General features: G+C 45.6%; 1 protein-coding gene across 1 annotated transcript in view; it reads right to left on the bottom strand.

The window, feature by feature from the left end:
• Nucleotides 1-332: 332 nt before the first annotated feature.
• Nucleotides 333-16,852, bottom strand: part of LOC141325975 (NACHT, LRR and PYD domains-containing protein 3-like) — a 49,714-nt gene continuing 33,194 nt past the window's right edge. The window contains exons 7-8 of the mRNA XM_073834692.1: nucleotides 2,430-2,476; nucleotides 333-992 (exon numbers count right to left, since the gene is read on the bottom strand). Coding sequence (XP_073690793.1) covers nucleotides 481-992; nucleotides 2,430-2,476 — 559 coding nt within the window. The 3' untranslated portion in view covers nucleotides 333-480. The remainder of the gene's footprint in view (nucleotides 993-2,429; nucleotides 2,477-16,852) is intronic.

Here is a 16,852-nt window from a genome sequence, read left to right as displayed (position 1 = left end):
ATTTTAAAATGTATTCTGACAGCTTCTTTCACTTATTAGAGATATATTATACTCGTTTATTGTAACTACAGTAAAGCTTTATTAAATATTTTTTATGAAATGCTGATTAATGTTAAATTTTATAATGTCAAATTCATTTCAGTCTTCAGAGGAATCGATTATATTCATGATACAAACATCAATTAAAATCTGATCTCAAGATGATTTGTCACTGTTTTATTACTTCTGTACAAAAACAGAGAAGTTTATGACGTTCTTCAGAAATCATGATTGTAATAAAACAAATGATTAATGAGACATGAAAATAAACACACTGATCTTACTGTCTATATGAAGATTAATGACACTCATTTATTCTGACTGTTATTTGAGGGACAGAAGTTGAGCTGCAGTATTAATGTCATGAAGAGACTATAACATCTCACTGTTACTGATTTATCATGCAGCTCAAAGCATCAGTCATCAGTCTATTCTTATTTATCAACACAGTTTCACTGATCCACTGTCAACCCTAAACCCAGGATAGAGCGTCTGAGTGAATGTGGTGTGGACTGTGTGGATGAGGCTCATTGTGTCAGAGACGCTGTAGAAGAACAGATTTCCTGCACTCTCGTCCACATACACTCCTATTCTACTGCTGATGGCCTTCTCCTTGAGAAGAGTGTCTGTCTTATTGTGTCTAAACGAGTATTTGTCAGGATGGCAGATCAAACTCCAGGACTGATCATTAGATCCAAACAAAGATTCAAACATTTCCTTCCTGTCAATGCTCTTATATGACACTGATATCTCCACATCTCCACTGCACTCAATCTCCCAGTAACAGCGTCCACACACACTCTCTCTACACAACACCTGAGGATAATAATCAAATCTGTCTGGATGATCAGGATACAGCTGTATCTCTTTCACACATGTCACCTTTCTGTTGTCCTCAGACAGAATGAGTTCAGTGTTTGCTGTGTTTGGATCCAGTGTGAGAAAACAGGCCCCTGAACACAAGAACAGAGACATTTACAACAACAATCACTACAGCGGTGTGTGTGTGTGTGTGTGTGTGTGTGTGTGTGTGTGTGTGTATGTTTATAGTGTATGTGCACTATAAACACAATGACTGGATCGCTTATTGCGTTCTAAACTGCCGTCAGGCAGTAAACGTACCGGAATCTTACTATTCCCTACCAACGGAGAGCGCCATTGATTCGCATGACCACTGACCTAAAATCACCCGATTTGAAGCGTATAATTCACACAGGATTAGTTTTTAGGATATCTGTATGTAAATTCATTTTAACTTAAGATGTTATCTGGAATGTTTATGGTCTTTTCGGGCTGGATAAGCGATATATATTGAAATCGTTTAGGTGGATGTGTCAGCCGCGCACTTGCAGAGATGGGTAACTGATAAAACCTAATATATATTTCTTTATGTACCTAATTATGCAGGAAATAATAAATATAACCATATTATAACCATATATATGGTATTGGTATCTGAAATTGATTCAACTTTACAATAAGTAATACAAAACAAGCCTCTGTTACTATACTGCTCGATGTATTAAAATTAAAATCTTTGAAATAAAGCTCCATGTCTTTAAGTCCGTACCATATGTAGTCAGCGGTATATTCTTCAGCGGTTATGGTGCATATATTTTTAATGTGCCTGATTTGGCAACATCTATTTCAGACTCTACAGATCAGTAGATCTGTAAGATAAGTCTGTAATTATTAAATAACATTACCGTTTCCATGTGAGTAAAATGTTGTGTATATATGTTGAATTAATTATTAATTTAACGAACAAATCATTACATTGCTTCAAAACGAATACTGTTTACGAAAGTATTGTTGAAACATGTAGTTAGCCTATTGTACAAATAAAAACAACAAAATGACATAAACCGTGAATAACTACACTAAGCTGAATTAAGGTATGTGTATACAAATCATCTCATTCACATTTCTAAATGAGAGTTTTGTCTTTTGTAAACATATGTTGAACGTCCAATGTTTATGTTTATCTGATGTGTGTGACTGTAATGTAGGCTATATGAACGTACATTTTTAATACGCAGAGGGAATTCCTAACATTAAACATAACTGTTTACATGCTTAGGACGTTTGCATTGTGAAAATGTACAGTGAGACTTCGGATATAAAAACGCTGAATTGTTATGTGATGTGTTCTCAAAAAAATCATATAATTTCCTATTCATTCAATAGAATGTATGCGAATACTAGGAAATACTAATATGGCGGCACAGTGGCTTCACTTTTGTGACGTCATGAGCTATCCAGTTCTCTATTATAGATCTGTGTGTGTGTGTGTGTGTGTGTGTGTGTGTGTGTGTGTGCGTGTGTGTGTGTGTGTGTGTGTGTGTGTGTGTGTGTGTGTGTGTGTGTTTATAGAGTGTGTGTGGACATACATTTCTTCAGTCCTGCTGTTATCCTGGATTCTCCTCCATGATCCACACTAGAAAACACACAGAGACACATTCAGTCAATCAACAAACTGTTGCAGTTGCTATGGTACTTGGATGGTTGCTATGCAGTTGCTAAGGTACTTAGAGGTGGTTGCTAGACTGTTGCTTTGCAGTTTCCAGGGTACTTTGGTGATTGCAGTTGCAAAGGCACTCAGTGTGGTTGCTACAGTGTTAGTAGCAACCACACTGAGTGCCTAGTAGTGGCTAGGGTGTTCTGGGTGGTTGCTAGGCTGTTCCCATATGGTTGCTATAGTACACAAGGTGGTTGCTGGAGTGTTGCTTTACATGAGGTGGTTGCTAGGCTGTTGCTATGTTGTTGCAAAGTACACAAGGTGGTTGGTCAGCCATTAACATCCTGGACAAGAGCAAAGTGCAATTATTGTCAAAAGAGACATTGTTTATTGGTTTCAAGGTAGTAACATACCAGCTTTACAGGTTAAAACAAAGTACTAGGCTACTGTTTGTGTGCACTGTACAACAAGGAACATAATAAGGTTGCAGGATTGTTTTGCACACAATATTAAACATTCCTGAATCTTCCACTGTCAACTCCAATATGACAAATATATATAGTTGTGGACAGAATTGATGGCACCCTTGGTAAATATGATCAAAAAAGGAAGTGAAAATAAATCTGCATTGTTTGTCCATTTGATCTTTTATTTCATAAATGTATAAACGTAATCTTTCATTGGAGAATAAGTTTAAAGGGAAATCTCATTTTATGAAATAAATTTACTCTAATACACGTTGGCCACAGTTAATGGTACTGTTTTATTCAATATTTATCACATCTTCCTTTTACCAAGATAACAGCTCTTAGTGTTTTCCAATAATACTTGATATGTTTGGAGAACATCTGACAAGAGATCAGAGACTTTTTTTTTTACTTTTTCACTCTTGTGTGCACCAAACCCATCTTAAATGTTTGCTGCTAAAAATCCCATTTTAATTTGATTTTCACCATGCAACCTGCTTTATATCACACAGATCAGTCCAAGATCGCCTTTATTGTCTCCCTGCTCTCTGGACCCGCTCTTCAATGGGCCGACACGATCCTGAACCAAGCCGGACCGGCCGCTCGTTCTGTCCACGCATTTACCTCCCACTTTAAAGAAGTGTTTGGCCACTCGGATGGTGGTATATCAGCCAGTGAGCAGCTCTATCATCTCTCTCAAGGGACGATGTCCACTCAGGAATATGCACTTCGTTTTCGCACCCTAGCGGCCGCTAGTGGATGGTACGAGCGGTCGTTATTGACCACCTACCGGCTCGGTCTAGAACCTTCTCTGCATCTCCAACTGGCTGCGTTGGACGACACTATGGGGCTTGAAAGATTCATCCAACAATCTCTCAGATGTTCAGATCGGATGCGGTCCTACCAATCTCATACTGACCCCAGGAATACTGCACTCCTCCCTCCATCTGCACCCGCCAACCCTCCAGAACCAGAACCCATGATCCTCGAATCTGGTAGACTCTCCGCAGCTGAACGACAGACGAGGCTGGCCCGGGGTCTCTGCTTGTACTGTGGAGCTAGTGGACATGTCCGACTAAACTGCCCACCCGCGCTCATCGACTCCGGGTCAGCAGGAAATTTCATCTCGGGGGCCCTCTGTCGTCAGCTCCAGCTCAACACCAAGGCCTCGGCCAACGTCTACCAGATTCAACCTATAATCAACGCCTTCTCTGTACGACCACATATTCAACGCAAGTGCGAACCCATCCAACTTCAAATCGGAGTCCTTCACAAAGAAGACATTCAGCTGCTGGTTCTGGAGGGTGCCCATATGGACATCATTCTGGGGCGCCCGTGGCTGGTGAAGCATGATCCCATCATCTCTTGGGGCTCCGGCGAAGTGATGCGATGGGGAAATCAATGTTCTGCAGAGTGTTTCCCGGATCTTCCACGTCCCATTCCAAGACCTGTCCCAGTCTATGTAACTTCTGTTGAAAGTCCCGTGGAGAAACGTTCCACAAGAATTCCTGACATCTACTCGTCATTCCAGGACATCTTCTGCCCCAAGAGAGCTTCCCAGCTACCACCTCATCGGCCATGGGACTGTGCGATTGACCTGATTCCCAATGCTCCTTTGCCCAGAGGTAAGATCTACCCGTTGTCACTTCCAGAGACCAAGGCCATGGAGGAGTACATCCAGGAGGCTCTCAGTTTGGGATACATTCGTCACTCTACATCACCCACAGCTTCTTCTTCGTTGCCAAGAAGGATGGAGGGCTGCGGCCGTGTATCGATTATCGGACCCTCAATCGCAGTACCATACCCTTCAAATTCTCGTCCCTGCGGCCCTTGAACAGCTTCGTACCGCTACCATCTTCACGAAGCTGGACCTCCGCAGTGCTTACAATCTGGTGAGAATACGTGAGGGGGACGAATGGAAGACCGCTTTTGTGACCCCTACCGGTCACTACGAGTATCTGGTGATGCCGTACGGACTGGTTGACGCCCCCTCCGTATTCCAGAACTTCATACACTAAGTCCTCCGGGAGCTTTCTTCATCTCTTCGTGATCGTCTACATAGATGATATCCTGATCTACTCCCGGAGTGAGGCAGAACATCGTCACCACGTTGCGGAGGTCCTCCACAAACTCAGGCAACACCAACTCTTCCTCAAAGCCAAAAAATGCTCCTTTCATCTCTCTTCAGTTCAGTTCCTCGGATACATCATTGACCAGCAAGGGGTCCACATGGATGAGGGGAAGGTATCCGCTGTAACCAACTGGCCAGAACCAACCTCCATCAAAGAAATTCAAAGATTCCTCGGTTTCGCAAATTTCTATCGACGATTCATTCAAGGTTATAGCATCATCACCACTCCTCTCACCAATCTCCTCAAGGGTAAACCCAAAACCCTCATCTGGACTCCGGAAGCCGCCGCAGCCTTCCAATCCCTCAAATCAGCCTTCACCAACGCACCTCTCCTCACACATCCGGATCCCGATCTCCCTTTCTTAGTGGAGGTGGACGCCTCAACCTCAGGAGTTGGAACCGTTCTGTCACAATTTCATGGAACACCCAAACGACTCCATCCATGTGCCTACTTTTCCCGGAAGCTCAGCCCAGCGGAGAGGAATTACGACATCGGGAACCGAGAACTCCTAGCCATCAAACTCGCTTTGGAGGAGTGGCGACACTGGTTGGAGGGCGCAAACCATCCATTTCAGGTTATCACTGATCACAAAAACCTCCAATACCTCCGTGCAGCAAAACGACTCTGTCCCCGCCAAGCAAGATGGTCCTTATTTTTCTCCAGATTTCAGTTTTCCTATCGCCCTGGTCCCAAGAACATCCGAGCCGATGCATTGTCCCGGTTACATGACTCCCAAGACACTCGTGAAATAACTACCACCATAATACCCATGGACATTGTCATCAGCCCCATAGAATGGTCAGCTCCTCCAGCTGTCGCCACTCCTAACCCCCGACCTCCGCCGGGCTGTCCTCCAGATCATCAGTACATCCCTAGGAACCAACAGGTAGATCTCATTCACACCACCCATACCTCTCCGGGCACTGGACATCCTGGGGCCAACAACACTCTCTCGTTGCTATCCAAACGCTTCTGGTGGCCGGACATGGCAAGGGATGTGAGGAGGTATGTTCAGGGCGGCAAGGAGTGTGCCACATCAAAAAGTCCCAGACACCTGCCTGCAGGGAAACTCCATCCCTTGCCCATTCCTAACCGCCCCTGATCACACCTAGGAGTTGACTTCATGACTGATTTACCGCCATCGGATGGGAACACCTGTGTCTTCGTCATCGTGGACCGATTTTCCAAATTCTGCAGGTTGTTGCTATTGAGGGGTCTTCCTACGGCACTCGAGACCGCAGAACTCCTTTTCAATCATGTCTTCCGTTATTTCGGCATCCCCGAAGACATTGTCTCAGACAGAGGACACCAATTCATCTCAAGGGTTTGGAGATCGTTTTTCAAGCTCCTCGGTGTGGCCGTCAGCCTCTCCTCTGGCTACCATTCGCAGACCAACGGCCAGACGGAGAGGAAGATCCAGGAAGTGGGGTGGTTCCTCAGGACCTTCTATCACGCTCACCAGAACTCCTGGAACCAGTTTCTGGGCTGGGTGGAGTAAGCCCAAAATTCACTGCGGCATGCCACCACCGGCTTACACCATTCCAGTGTATCCTCGGATTCCAACCCCCGCTATTTCCCTGGAATGGTGAACCATCTGAGGTTCCCGCAGTGGATTACTGGTTCCGCGAGAGCGCGAGAGTCTGGGACGAAGCTCACCACCATCTTCAGAGGGCAGTCCGCAGATCCAAGTCAGTAGCCGACAGGAGAAGGATTCCGGCCCCAGTCTATGCCCCTGGAGACAAGGTTTGGCTCTCCACTCGTGACATCCGTCTGCGACTGCCCTCCAAAAAACTCAGTCCTAGGTTTGTTGGTCCCTTTACAATCCTGGAACAGGTCAATCCCGTCACCTACAAACTTCATTTACCACCACAATCCAGAATTCATCCCACGTTTCACGTTTCTTTACTATCACCCACCTCTTGTTCCATCCACAGAACATAGCCAAGAAGAGGAACCTCCTCCCCCCTTGCTTCTAGAGGAAGGATCCGTCTACGCCATCCATGAAATCCTGCATTCCCGATGTCGTGGTGGTCAACTGGAATATTTAGTGGACTGGGAAGGCTACGGACCAGAGGAAAGATCATGGGTCCCAAGAGGCGACATCCTTGAGCCAGCACTGATGGAGGACTTCCATGCCAACCACCCCGACTACCCGGCACCTCGGGGAAGAGGCAGGCCACCACAGCGCCGGAGGTTTCGGCCCTCAGGAGCGGGCCCTGGGGAGGGAGGTAATGTCACGGATTGGCCAGGTTCTTCCACATCCATCACTCAACGATCACAATCACCAGAGTTCTAACTAGCTGCACCTGCACCTCATCAACCACGCTGCTACAAATAGTCACCACACACACCACATATTGTCCGGGCTCGTTGATACGAAGCGGACTCATATTGCTATTCTCGGCGAAAGCTACTCTAAGATACTTACCTGTTGCTACTTACCTGTATTACGTCTTTTCCCATCTCTGTCCAGATACAGTCGTCAGCAGCGAGCGAGCCGTAAGCATGTCCGTTCGTCAAACGGTGTGTGTGTGTGTGTGTGTGTGTGTGTGTGTGTGTGTGTGTGTGTGTGCCGTAAGTCTCCTGGTCCTTTGCCACCGCAAGAGTGGCATTCTGGTGTGCTCCTCCCGTCGTTCCTGCAAGGGAAAAACATCATTACTCATCCACGGACTCATCTACGAACTATTCATCAGTGAACTCTATTACTTACCCAATCCACCATCCGGAACCACGTATCACTCTCTGCTGTTAAAATAAACCATTCTTACCGTTACTTACCCTGTTGTCCGTCTGCTTCCCTAACATTTCTTATAGCCATTTTCTAATTTGTAAGGCTTAACTTAATCTTTTGCTGCACATCAGAACTATGTGTTCTTTGTTCTATTTTGCTCATAAGAATTTCTAAGGGTATTTGTGGCCTTTGTGTATTAGGGAAACTTATTTATTTCACAGTGTGATATTTGTTGGATATTAGCTTTATTATTATTATTTTAAATTAAAGATCAAATGGATAAACAATGCAGATTTTATTTTCACAGCCTTTTTTGATCATATTTAAAATAAAATAAACTAATAAATTACACTTGCACAATTAGATTTGTAGAAAGCACATACTTTGTTGTCAAAATGAGCCTAATATCAGATGTGTTCCTCTGCGGCCAGATTAAACCAAGTTTTAACCTATATACACTGCTTAAAAAAATAAAGGCAATACTAAAATAACACATCCTAGATCTGAATGAATTAAATATTCTTATTAAATACTTTGTTCTTTCCATAGTTGAATGTGCTGACAACAAAAGGACTTGCCGGATATATGAACTCTGACCACTATATGGCACTAGACAAATGCACAATATTGACAATAAAGTGTAGGTTTTAATGAATGTGGGTGAGGAATCCCCAAATGTGACTGAACATGGATCATATCAGCCAACTGCTAACATTGCTATAAATAGGTGCGCAAGGTCGAGCAGACAGCGGCACTCAGCTCAGAGCGCAGCTGAGCCCAGGACTCTGACAGTGGGTGACTCCATTATCAGAAATATCCGTTGCAGAAGTACAACTACATGCTGCTGTCCTCAAGCAACCGTCTCTGATGTGAACAAGGAACTTCGGAACATTCTAATGAAGCACAAGACTGCAAATCAAATCATCATCATTGTGGGAAAGAACGATATTCGGAAAGAGCAGTCAGAACTCCTAAAGAAGGATTTCGGTGAACTCATTGAAACACTTCGAAGACTTGAAATTCAGTCGTTCATCAGTGGCCCACTCCCAGCAAGGGGAACTAACATGTTTTCACGGTTGCTTGGACTGAATACCTGGCTACAAAGAACCTGCAGTCTAAAAGGAGTCAACTTCATTGACAACTTCAATCTTTTTTGGGGCCATAGACAACTGTTCAAACTGGACAGCCTCCACCCAAACAAACTTGGTGCGAGAGTGCTAAAGGACAACATCTATTTTTCACTCCAACATCCTTCAGTAGAATGTGCCAGTCCACCCAATATGAATGGCACACACACACTTGGACAAAGTGACGACAGGACATCTTATCAGCTTCAGAGTCATCATGTCAACACAACCAACAAGGACGCTGACAATGCCCCGCAGCCACAACAAGCACTGCTTATGGACACTTTCCTGGCTGAGCCCTGCCCACAGAGCTCATCACAGACAGACTGTGACGTATTACAACAGCTCCAAGATTCAGCACCGAAGGACGACTTTCTGGTAAACAGTCAGGGAAGCCAGGACAACATATTTCAGCCACCGGAAACACCAGAGCCAGAGCTCCATTCACCAGATACATTATCCCTCTCTCCAGCATCTCCACTTCTAAGTTTCTCGAAGAAAATGGAGGAACTGGTATATGCTGGAACCAGACTCTCCCACTCTTTTGCTGCAAGCCCCCAGTTATCAACTAAAAAACGGCAGGCACCACAACCACCAAAACCTGCTGGCCCAGCTCACCCTCCTCCACCTGTGAGAGCTCTCCGGCCGCTGCCACAACGCCAGAGCTCAAACCCTCCTGCATGTGCTTTGAGTGAAACAAAAACAACTGATAACAGCTCTCAGTGATATGTTTCGGGTCCCCGTTACGATAGCAGCAACAATCAGGACTGTTTACAGAACAAGCGGGAACCCAGTGTGCCTGTAGCTTTCCCTATTTCTGTTTTAATATGTGATAGAAAATCTAAGGCCTTCTCAAATCGTACGGTTCACCCATATAATCTGAGGCCTATTAGTCATCAAACTAAGATTGCTCTAGAGACAAAAAGTAATGCCATCAAGCTAGCATTTTTAAACGTTCGCTCACTAAAAAATAAATCGCTTCTGATCAATGATTTTATAACCACAAACAACCTGGATTTTATGTTTCTAAATGAAACATGGCTAGAAGACAGCTGCAGCGCTACAGTCCTCAATGAAACAGCCCCTCCTTACTTTACTTTCCTGAATGTCTGCAGAGCTGTTAAGAGAGGTGGAGGCGTAGCTGGTCTATTTAAAGATGTCTATCAATGCAAGCAAGTGTCATTTGGTCAGTACATGTCTTTTGAATATCTAGGGATTCTGCTCAAAGGTGCTCCACGCATTCTATTTATCATTATTTACAGGCCCCCAAAATACTCTCCAGCCTTTGTTGAAGAGTTCACAGAACTACTATCAATGATTTGTTCAGAGTTTGACTGTTTTGCTATTGCAGGGGATTTTAATGTTCACATAGAAAATGCAGAAAGCAAAACTACCAAAGAAATGTTAACGGTTCTGAACACTTTTGACCTGATTCAGCATGTGCATGGGCCTACACACAATCGTGGACACACTCTTGATTTACTCATCAGTAAGGGTCTAAACATTTCATCCACTGTTATCAAGGATGTAACACTATCTGATCACTTCTGTATTTTCTTTGATATATTGATCTCTGCTACCACTGAATCTAGATCTGTCTCTGTCAGAAAGAGATGCATTAACGATAACACTAGTGTGCTATTTATGAAGGCCGTATCTTCAATGCCAAGCATTTCTGCAGACTCTGCTGATCTTCTCCTGGAGTCCTTTAACCCAAAAGTTAAGAATGTCATTGATGACATTGCACCAATAAAAAACGGACAGATAATTGGCAGACAAAAATCTTCGTGGAGAAAATCAACAGCAGTACAGAGAATGAAAAGACAATGCAGAAAAGCTGAGCGGATGTGGCGGAAGACGAAACTTGAAATTCACTATAGCATCTATAAAGACAGCCTTCATGCTTTCAATGTTGAACTAGGTAAAGCTAGACAAACATTCTTCTCAAACCTTATAAACAGCAACTTAAACAACACTCTGACTCTTTTTGCTACCGTTGAGAGACTAACAAACCCCCCTAGTCAGATCCCTAGTGAAATGCTCTCTGACAGCAAATGCAATGAGTTTGCTTCCTTCTTTTCTGAGAAGATCAATAATATCAGAAAGACGATTAGCACACCCTCAAGTTATGCAGAGGTCAGACAGATTCGACCGCAATTTCAAAAAATCGTCAATATGTGTGCTTTTGAAGCAATCGATAGCAACATTTAGAAAAAACTAGTACAGCACCTTAAATCGTCAACCTGCTACCTTGACACACTTCCCACATCTTTTTTTCAAAAGTGTGCTTAACTGTTTAGAAGCAGATCTCTTAGAAGTAGTGAACACCTCACTTCTTTCTGGGACTTTTCCAAACTCCCTGAAAACTGCAGTTATTAAGCCCCTTCTAAAAAAGAGCAATCTTGATAACACCATACTGAGCAACTATAGACCAATATCAAATCTTCCTTTTATAGGCAAGATTATTGAAAAGGTTGTTTTTAATCAGCTGAACCACTACATAAACTCAAATGGATACCTGGACCATTTCCAATCTGGTTTCAGACAACATCATAGCACAGAGACAGCGCTCATAAAGAGTTAATATATAATAAGTATATATAATAAATGATATTCGCCTAAATTCTGATTCTGGCAAAATATCAGTGCTGGTATTACTAGATCTCAGTGCTGCATTTGACACTGTCGATCATAACATTCTTTTAGATAGACTGGAAAACTGGGTTGGGCTTTCTGGGATGGTTCTAAATTGGTTCAGGTCATACTTAGAAGGAAGAGGTTATTATGTGAGTATAGGAGAACATAAGTCTAAGTGGACGTCCATGACATGCAGAGTCTCACAAGGCTCAATTCTAGCCCCGCTGCTGTTCAGCCTGTATATGCTCCCACTAGGTCAAATAATGAGAAAGAACCAAATAGCATATCACAGCTATGCAGATGATACCCAGATTTACCTAGCCTTATCGCCAAATGACTACAGCCCCATTGACTCCCTCTGCCAATGCATTGATGAAATTAACAGTTGGATGTGTCAAAACTTTTTACAGTTAAACAAGGAGAAAACGGAAGTCATTGCATTTGGAAACAAAGATGAAGTTCATAAGGTAAATGCGTACCTTGACACTAGGGGTCAAAAAACAAAAAATCAAGTCAAGAATCTTGGTGTGATTCTTGAGTCAGACCTCAGTTTCAGTAGCCATGTCAAAGCAGTAACTAAATCAGCATACTATCATCTCAAAAACATTACAAGAATTAGATGTTCTGTTTCCCGTCAAGACTTGGAGAAACTCGTTCATGCCTTTATCACCAGCAGGGTGGACTATTGTAATGGTCTCCTCACCGGCCTTCCCAAGAAGACCATTAGACAGCTGCAGCTCATACAGAACGCTGCTGCCAGGATTCTGACTAGAACCAGGAAATCAGAGCATATCACACCAGTCCTCAGGTCCTTACACTGGCTTCCAGTTATGTTTAGGATAGATTTTAAAGTACTTCTACTCGCTTATAAAGCACTCAATGGTCTAGGACCTAAATACATTGCAGACATGCTCACTGAATATAAACCTAACAGACAACTCAGATCATTAGGATCGAGTCAGTTAGTAATATCAAGGGTTCACACAAAACAAGGGGAATCCGCTTTTAGCTATTATGCCGCCCGCAGTTGGAACCAGCTTCCAGAAAAGATCAGATGTGTGAATACATTAGACACATTTAAATGCAGACTCAAAACTCATCTGTTTAGTTGTGCATTTATTGAATGAGCACTGTGCTATGTCCGAACAGACTGCATTATTTTATTTATAATAATTTCTACTGTTTTAAATTAATTTTAAAATCAATTTTTAAATCATTTAAAATGTTCTTAAATCTTCTGTTTTTATTGTTGTGATTTATTATGTATGATTTTATATTATGATTTTAATTCCTCTTATGTACAGCACTTTGAATTACCACTGTGTATGAAATGTGCTATATAAATAAACTTGCCTTTCCTTGCCTAGGTTTAAAGCTTGTATGGGTTTACCGTTAATAAACAGAAGCTGAAATATAACATTTGTATACATTTGAGGAAAGGAACTATGGATAGTTGGATGAATTTCCCTTTGGGGATCAATAAACTATCTATCTATCTATCTATCTATCTATCTATCTATCTATCTATCTATCTATCTATCTATCTAACTATCTATCCATCCATCCATCCATCCATCCATCTAATACAACAAGCCATTCAACCACTGGAAAACGTCTCAGGTTACGTTACCCTGGTTCCCTGAGGGAACGAGACACTGCGTCATCAACGCTTTGGGGAATGCCATTGGCAAACCCGGCTCTGAATCAGTCTTCAACCAATAGGATAACGGGAGTGACGTCACCGACGTGATGACGTCATGCGACCAGGAAGTATATAAGCACGTGCGTTTCAAACCGGCTTCAGCTTCCAGGAATGAAACGATGCGCGGCAGGAATGCGGGAATTATGGCCCATGACGCAGTGTCTCATTCCCTCAGGGAACCAGGGTTACATACGTAACCTGAGACGTTCCCTTTCGGGAACTCAACACTGCGTCATCAACGCTTTGGGGAACGACATGCCAACTTCCCCAGAATTCCAAATTCCTGCCCAGTGGTGTTTGTCTAGGAAAGAAAGGAAGCGCTGCTTCTGGTGGATCAGGCCAGGAAGAGCTCTCTGCCTGGGGGGACCAGGGCGAGAGAGACAATACACCTCTGTCTGGGGGACCAGCCCAGAACAAGAGGGCAGTGCCCGATGATACCTACCTGCCAGGGCACTGAAGGTTCTCTGCCTGGGAAATCTGCCAGGAAACAAGAGAAAAATTACCCCTCTGTCCGGAGATCTGCCGGAGCAAGAGGGAGATGGCATATACCTCGGCCCTCGGGCTCGCGAGGAACGTGGTCCGCTCTGTCTGGGGAACAGCCAAGCACAAGAGGGACTAGAAGAACTCCGCCTGGAAAACTGCCAGGACGCGAGTGGGATTACATCTCTGCCTGGGGAGGCCCCAGCGCAAGAGGAAACATAGAAGGAACCTCGGCCCTCAGGCGCCCGAGGAGAAGTAGTCCAACCTCTGTCTGGGTAACAGCCAGCACGAGAGGGACTGAATTGGCTCCGCCTGGAAAACAGCCAGGACGCGAGTGGAATTACATCTCTGCCTGGGAGTACCCAGCGAAGAGGAATATGATCCGCCTCGGCCCTCAGGCTCACGAGGAAAGCGTCGACCTCAGTCTGGGGACCAGCCAGACGTAGAGGGACAGGTAGCGTCTGGGGAAGATGGCAGGACGCTAAGTTGCTCCGCCTGGGACGTACCCAGCGAAGAGGGATAAAAAACCTCGGCTCTTGAGCCCACGAGGTTAGGGTCATACCCCCAGTCTAGTCATCAACCAGAGAGGGAGTTCACCTCGGCCCTCGAGCACACAAGGAGAGGGTAGTCCTTTGTTGGGGCGCACCCGGATCAAGAGGGATGCAAATAGTGCCTGGAAACTCTGGCCAGGGCACGGGAATGGCTCCGCCTGGGAAATTGCCAGGACGTGAGTGGAATGACATCTCTGCCTGGGGAGCACCCAGCGCAAGAGGAAGAGTTGTGCACCTCGGCCCTCGGGCACACAAGGTGATAGGCCTCTGTCTGGTGACCAGCCAGACTCAGAGGAAGGAGACCTCCTCGGGCACACGAGGAGAAGGTAGTCCCTTGTCGGGGCGCACCCGGATCAAGAGGGACCCAAGTAGTGTCTGGAAACTCTGGCCAGGACACTAGAATGGCTCCACCTGGAAAACTGCCAGGACGCGAGTGGGATTACATCTCTGCCTGGGGAGTACCCAGCGCCAGAGGGAACATGATAAGTACCTCGGCCCTTAGGCACACGAGGAGAAGCAGTCCAAACTCTGTCTGGGAAACAGCCAGTACAGGAGAGACTGGAAGGGCTCCGCCTGGAAAACAGCCAGGACGCGAGCGGAATTACATCTCTGCCTGGGGAGCACCCAGCGCGAGAGGAAACGTCTACCTCGGCCCTCGGGCTCACAAAGGAAGGTAGTCCCCTGTCGGGGCGCACCCGGACAAGGGGGACCCAAGTAGTGTCTGGAAACTCCGGCCAGGACACCCGAATGGCTCCGCCTGGAAAACTGCCAGGACGCGAGCGGAATTACATCTCTGCCTGGGGAGCACCCAGCACAAGAGGAAACATCCACCTCGGCCCTCGGGCTCACGAGGGATCGCGCCTTTGCTGTACACTTAGGACAGATGAGCTTGTAGCTCGTAGGTCTAGTTCGTAGAACCTAACAAAGGTCAGGGGTGTGGACCAACCCGCCGCACTGCAGATGTCCTGAATAGGGACACCAGCTAGCAGAGCTTTAGAGGCCGCCATGCCTCGAGTAGAGTGAGCCTTGACATCCATCGGCGATGGCAGGCCAGAGGACTCATATGCAGTAGTTATGGCATCCACGATCCATCTACTGATAGCATGCTTTGTTGCCGGGAGCCCCGGGAGCCCCCTCTTAGGGGGACCGTAACAGACCAATAGTTGCTCTGACTTACGCCACAGGGCAGTTCACCACCTCGGGGTGAAGCATCCATTCCCCGGGCCTCAGCCCCTGCCTCGACAGGATGTCTGCCCCCACGTTCAGATGCCCAGGGATATGAACTGCGCTCAATGAGAGGAGTTTCCCTTGGGACCACAGGAGGATATGGTACGCCAGCTTGAACAAGGGGCGTGAACGCACACCCCTCTGGTGGTTGATGTAATACACCACCGCTGTGTTGTCGGTGCGGACTAGCACATGGCGGTTCCTCAGGTCTGGGAGGAAATGCCTCAAAGCCTTGAAAACTGCTAACATCTCTAGGCAATTGATGTGCCACGAGATATGATGACAAGTCCACAGGCCGGTGAGGGATGTATCTGTCGCTAGCGTAACGCGGCGACACAGAGCTCCCAGGACCGGGCCCTGAGATAGAAACCAAGGTTTCTTCCACATGCTCAGGGCACGAAGGCATCGCTGCGTGACCTTGATCTTGTGGAACGGATCTCCCCTCGGGGAGAAACCCTTGGTCTTGAGCCACCACTGTAGCGGGCTCATATACAGTAGGCCAAAAGGTATTACGTTGGCTGCTGCTGCCATGAGACCAGTACTTGAAACTGTTTGACAGTGAGTGACAGGCCTAGCCTGACCACATTGACTGCATTGAGGATCGACACGATCCGAGCAGGAGACATTTGTGCCTGCATTGTGGTCGAATCCCATGCCACGCCTAGATAAGTGGTTCTCTGTAATGGAGATAGCACACTTTTCTTGGCGTTGAGTCTCAACCCCAACTTTTAGTGCTAGGCCGAAAGGAAGAACTCGATATTGGTAAGCTTCGCCCCTGAAAGCGAACCTGAGAAACTTCCTGTGCTGAGGAAGGATGGAGATATGAAAATATGCATCTTTGAGATCTATCGTGACAAACCAGTCCTCGGACCTGATTTGAGACGCAACATGCTTGATAGTTAGCATTCTGAACTTCAGTTTCATGACTGAGCGGTTCAGAAATCTGAGATCTAAGATGGGCCTCAGCCCTCCATCCTTCTTGGGAACGATGAAGTACCGGCTGTAAAACCCGGATTCTCTGTGCTGAGGAGGGACCACCTCGATGGCCCCCTTCCTTAGAAGAGAATTTACTTCTTGTTCCATCACCAGAACCTGCTCTGGCCCTACCAGAGTAGGAAATACTCCGCTGAATGGAGGCGGAGGAGCGCCAAACTGGATTTGATATCCTTTCTCTACCGTACGAAGGACCCATGAAGACACATTCGGCAGTAGTTTCCACGCTGCCAGAAAGTGTACTAAGGGAACCAGCCTCTCGAGACTGGTCTCTGGTAGAGTTTGAGAAACTAATTCGGTGGCCTGTA

This window comes from Garra rufa, chromosome 2 (assembly GCF_049309525.1).
Source record: "Garra rufa chromosome 2, GarRuf1.0, whole genome shotgun sequence".
NCBI classification, from domain to species: Eukaryota; Metazoa; Chordata; class Actinopteri; order Cypriniformes; family Cyprinidae; genus Garra; species Garra rufa.
Note: the sequence above shows the minus strand (reverse complement) of the source record. Positions and strands in the feature narration are given on the sequence as shown.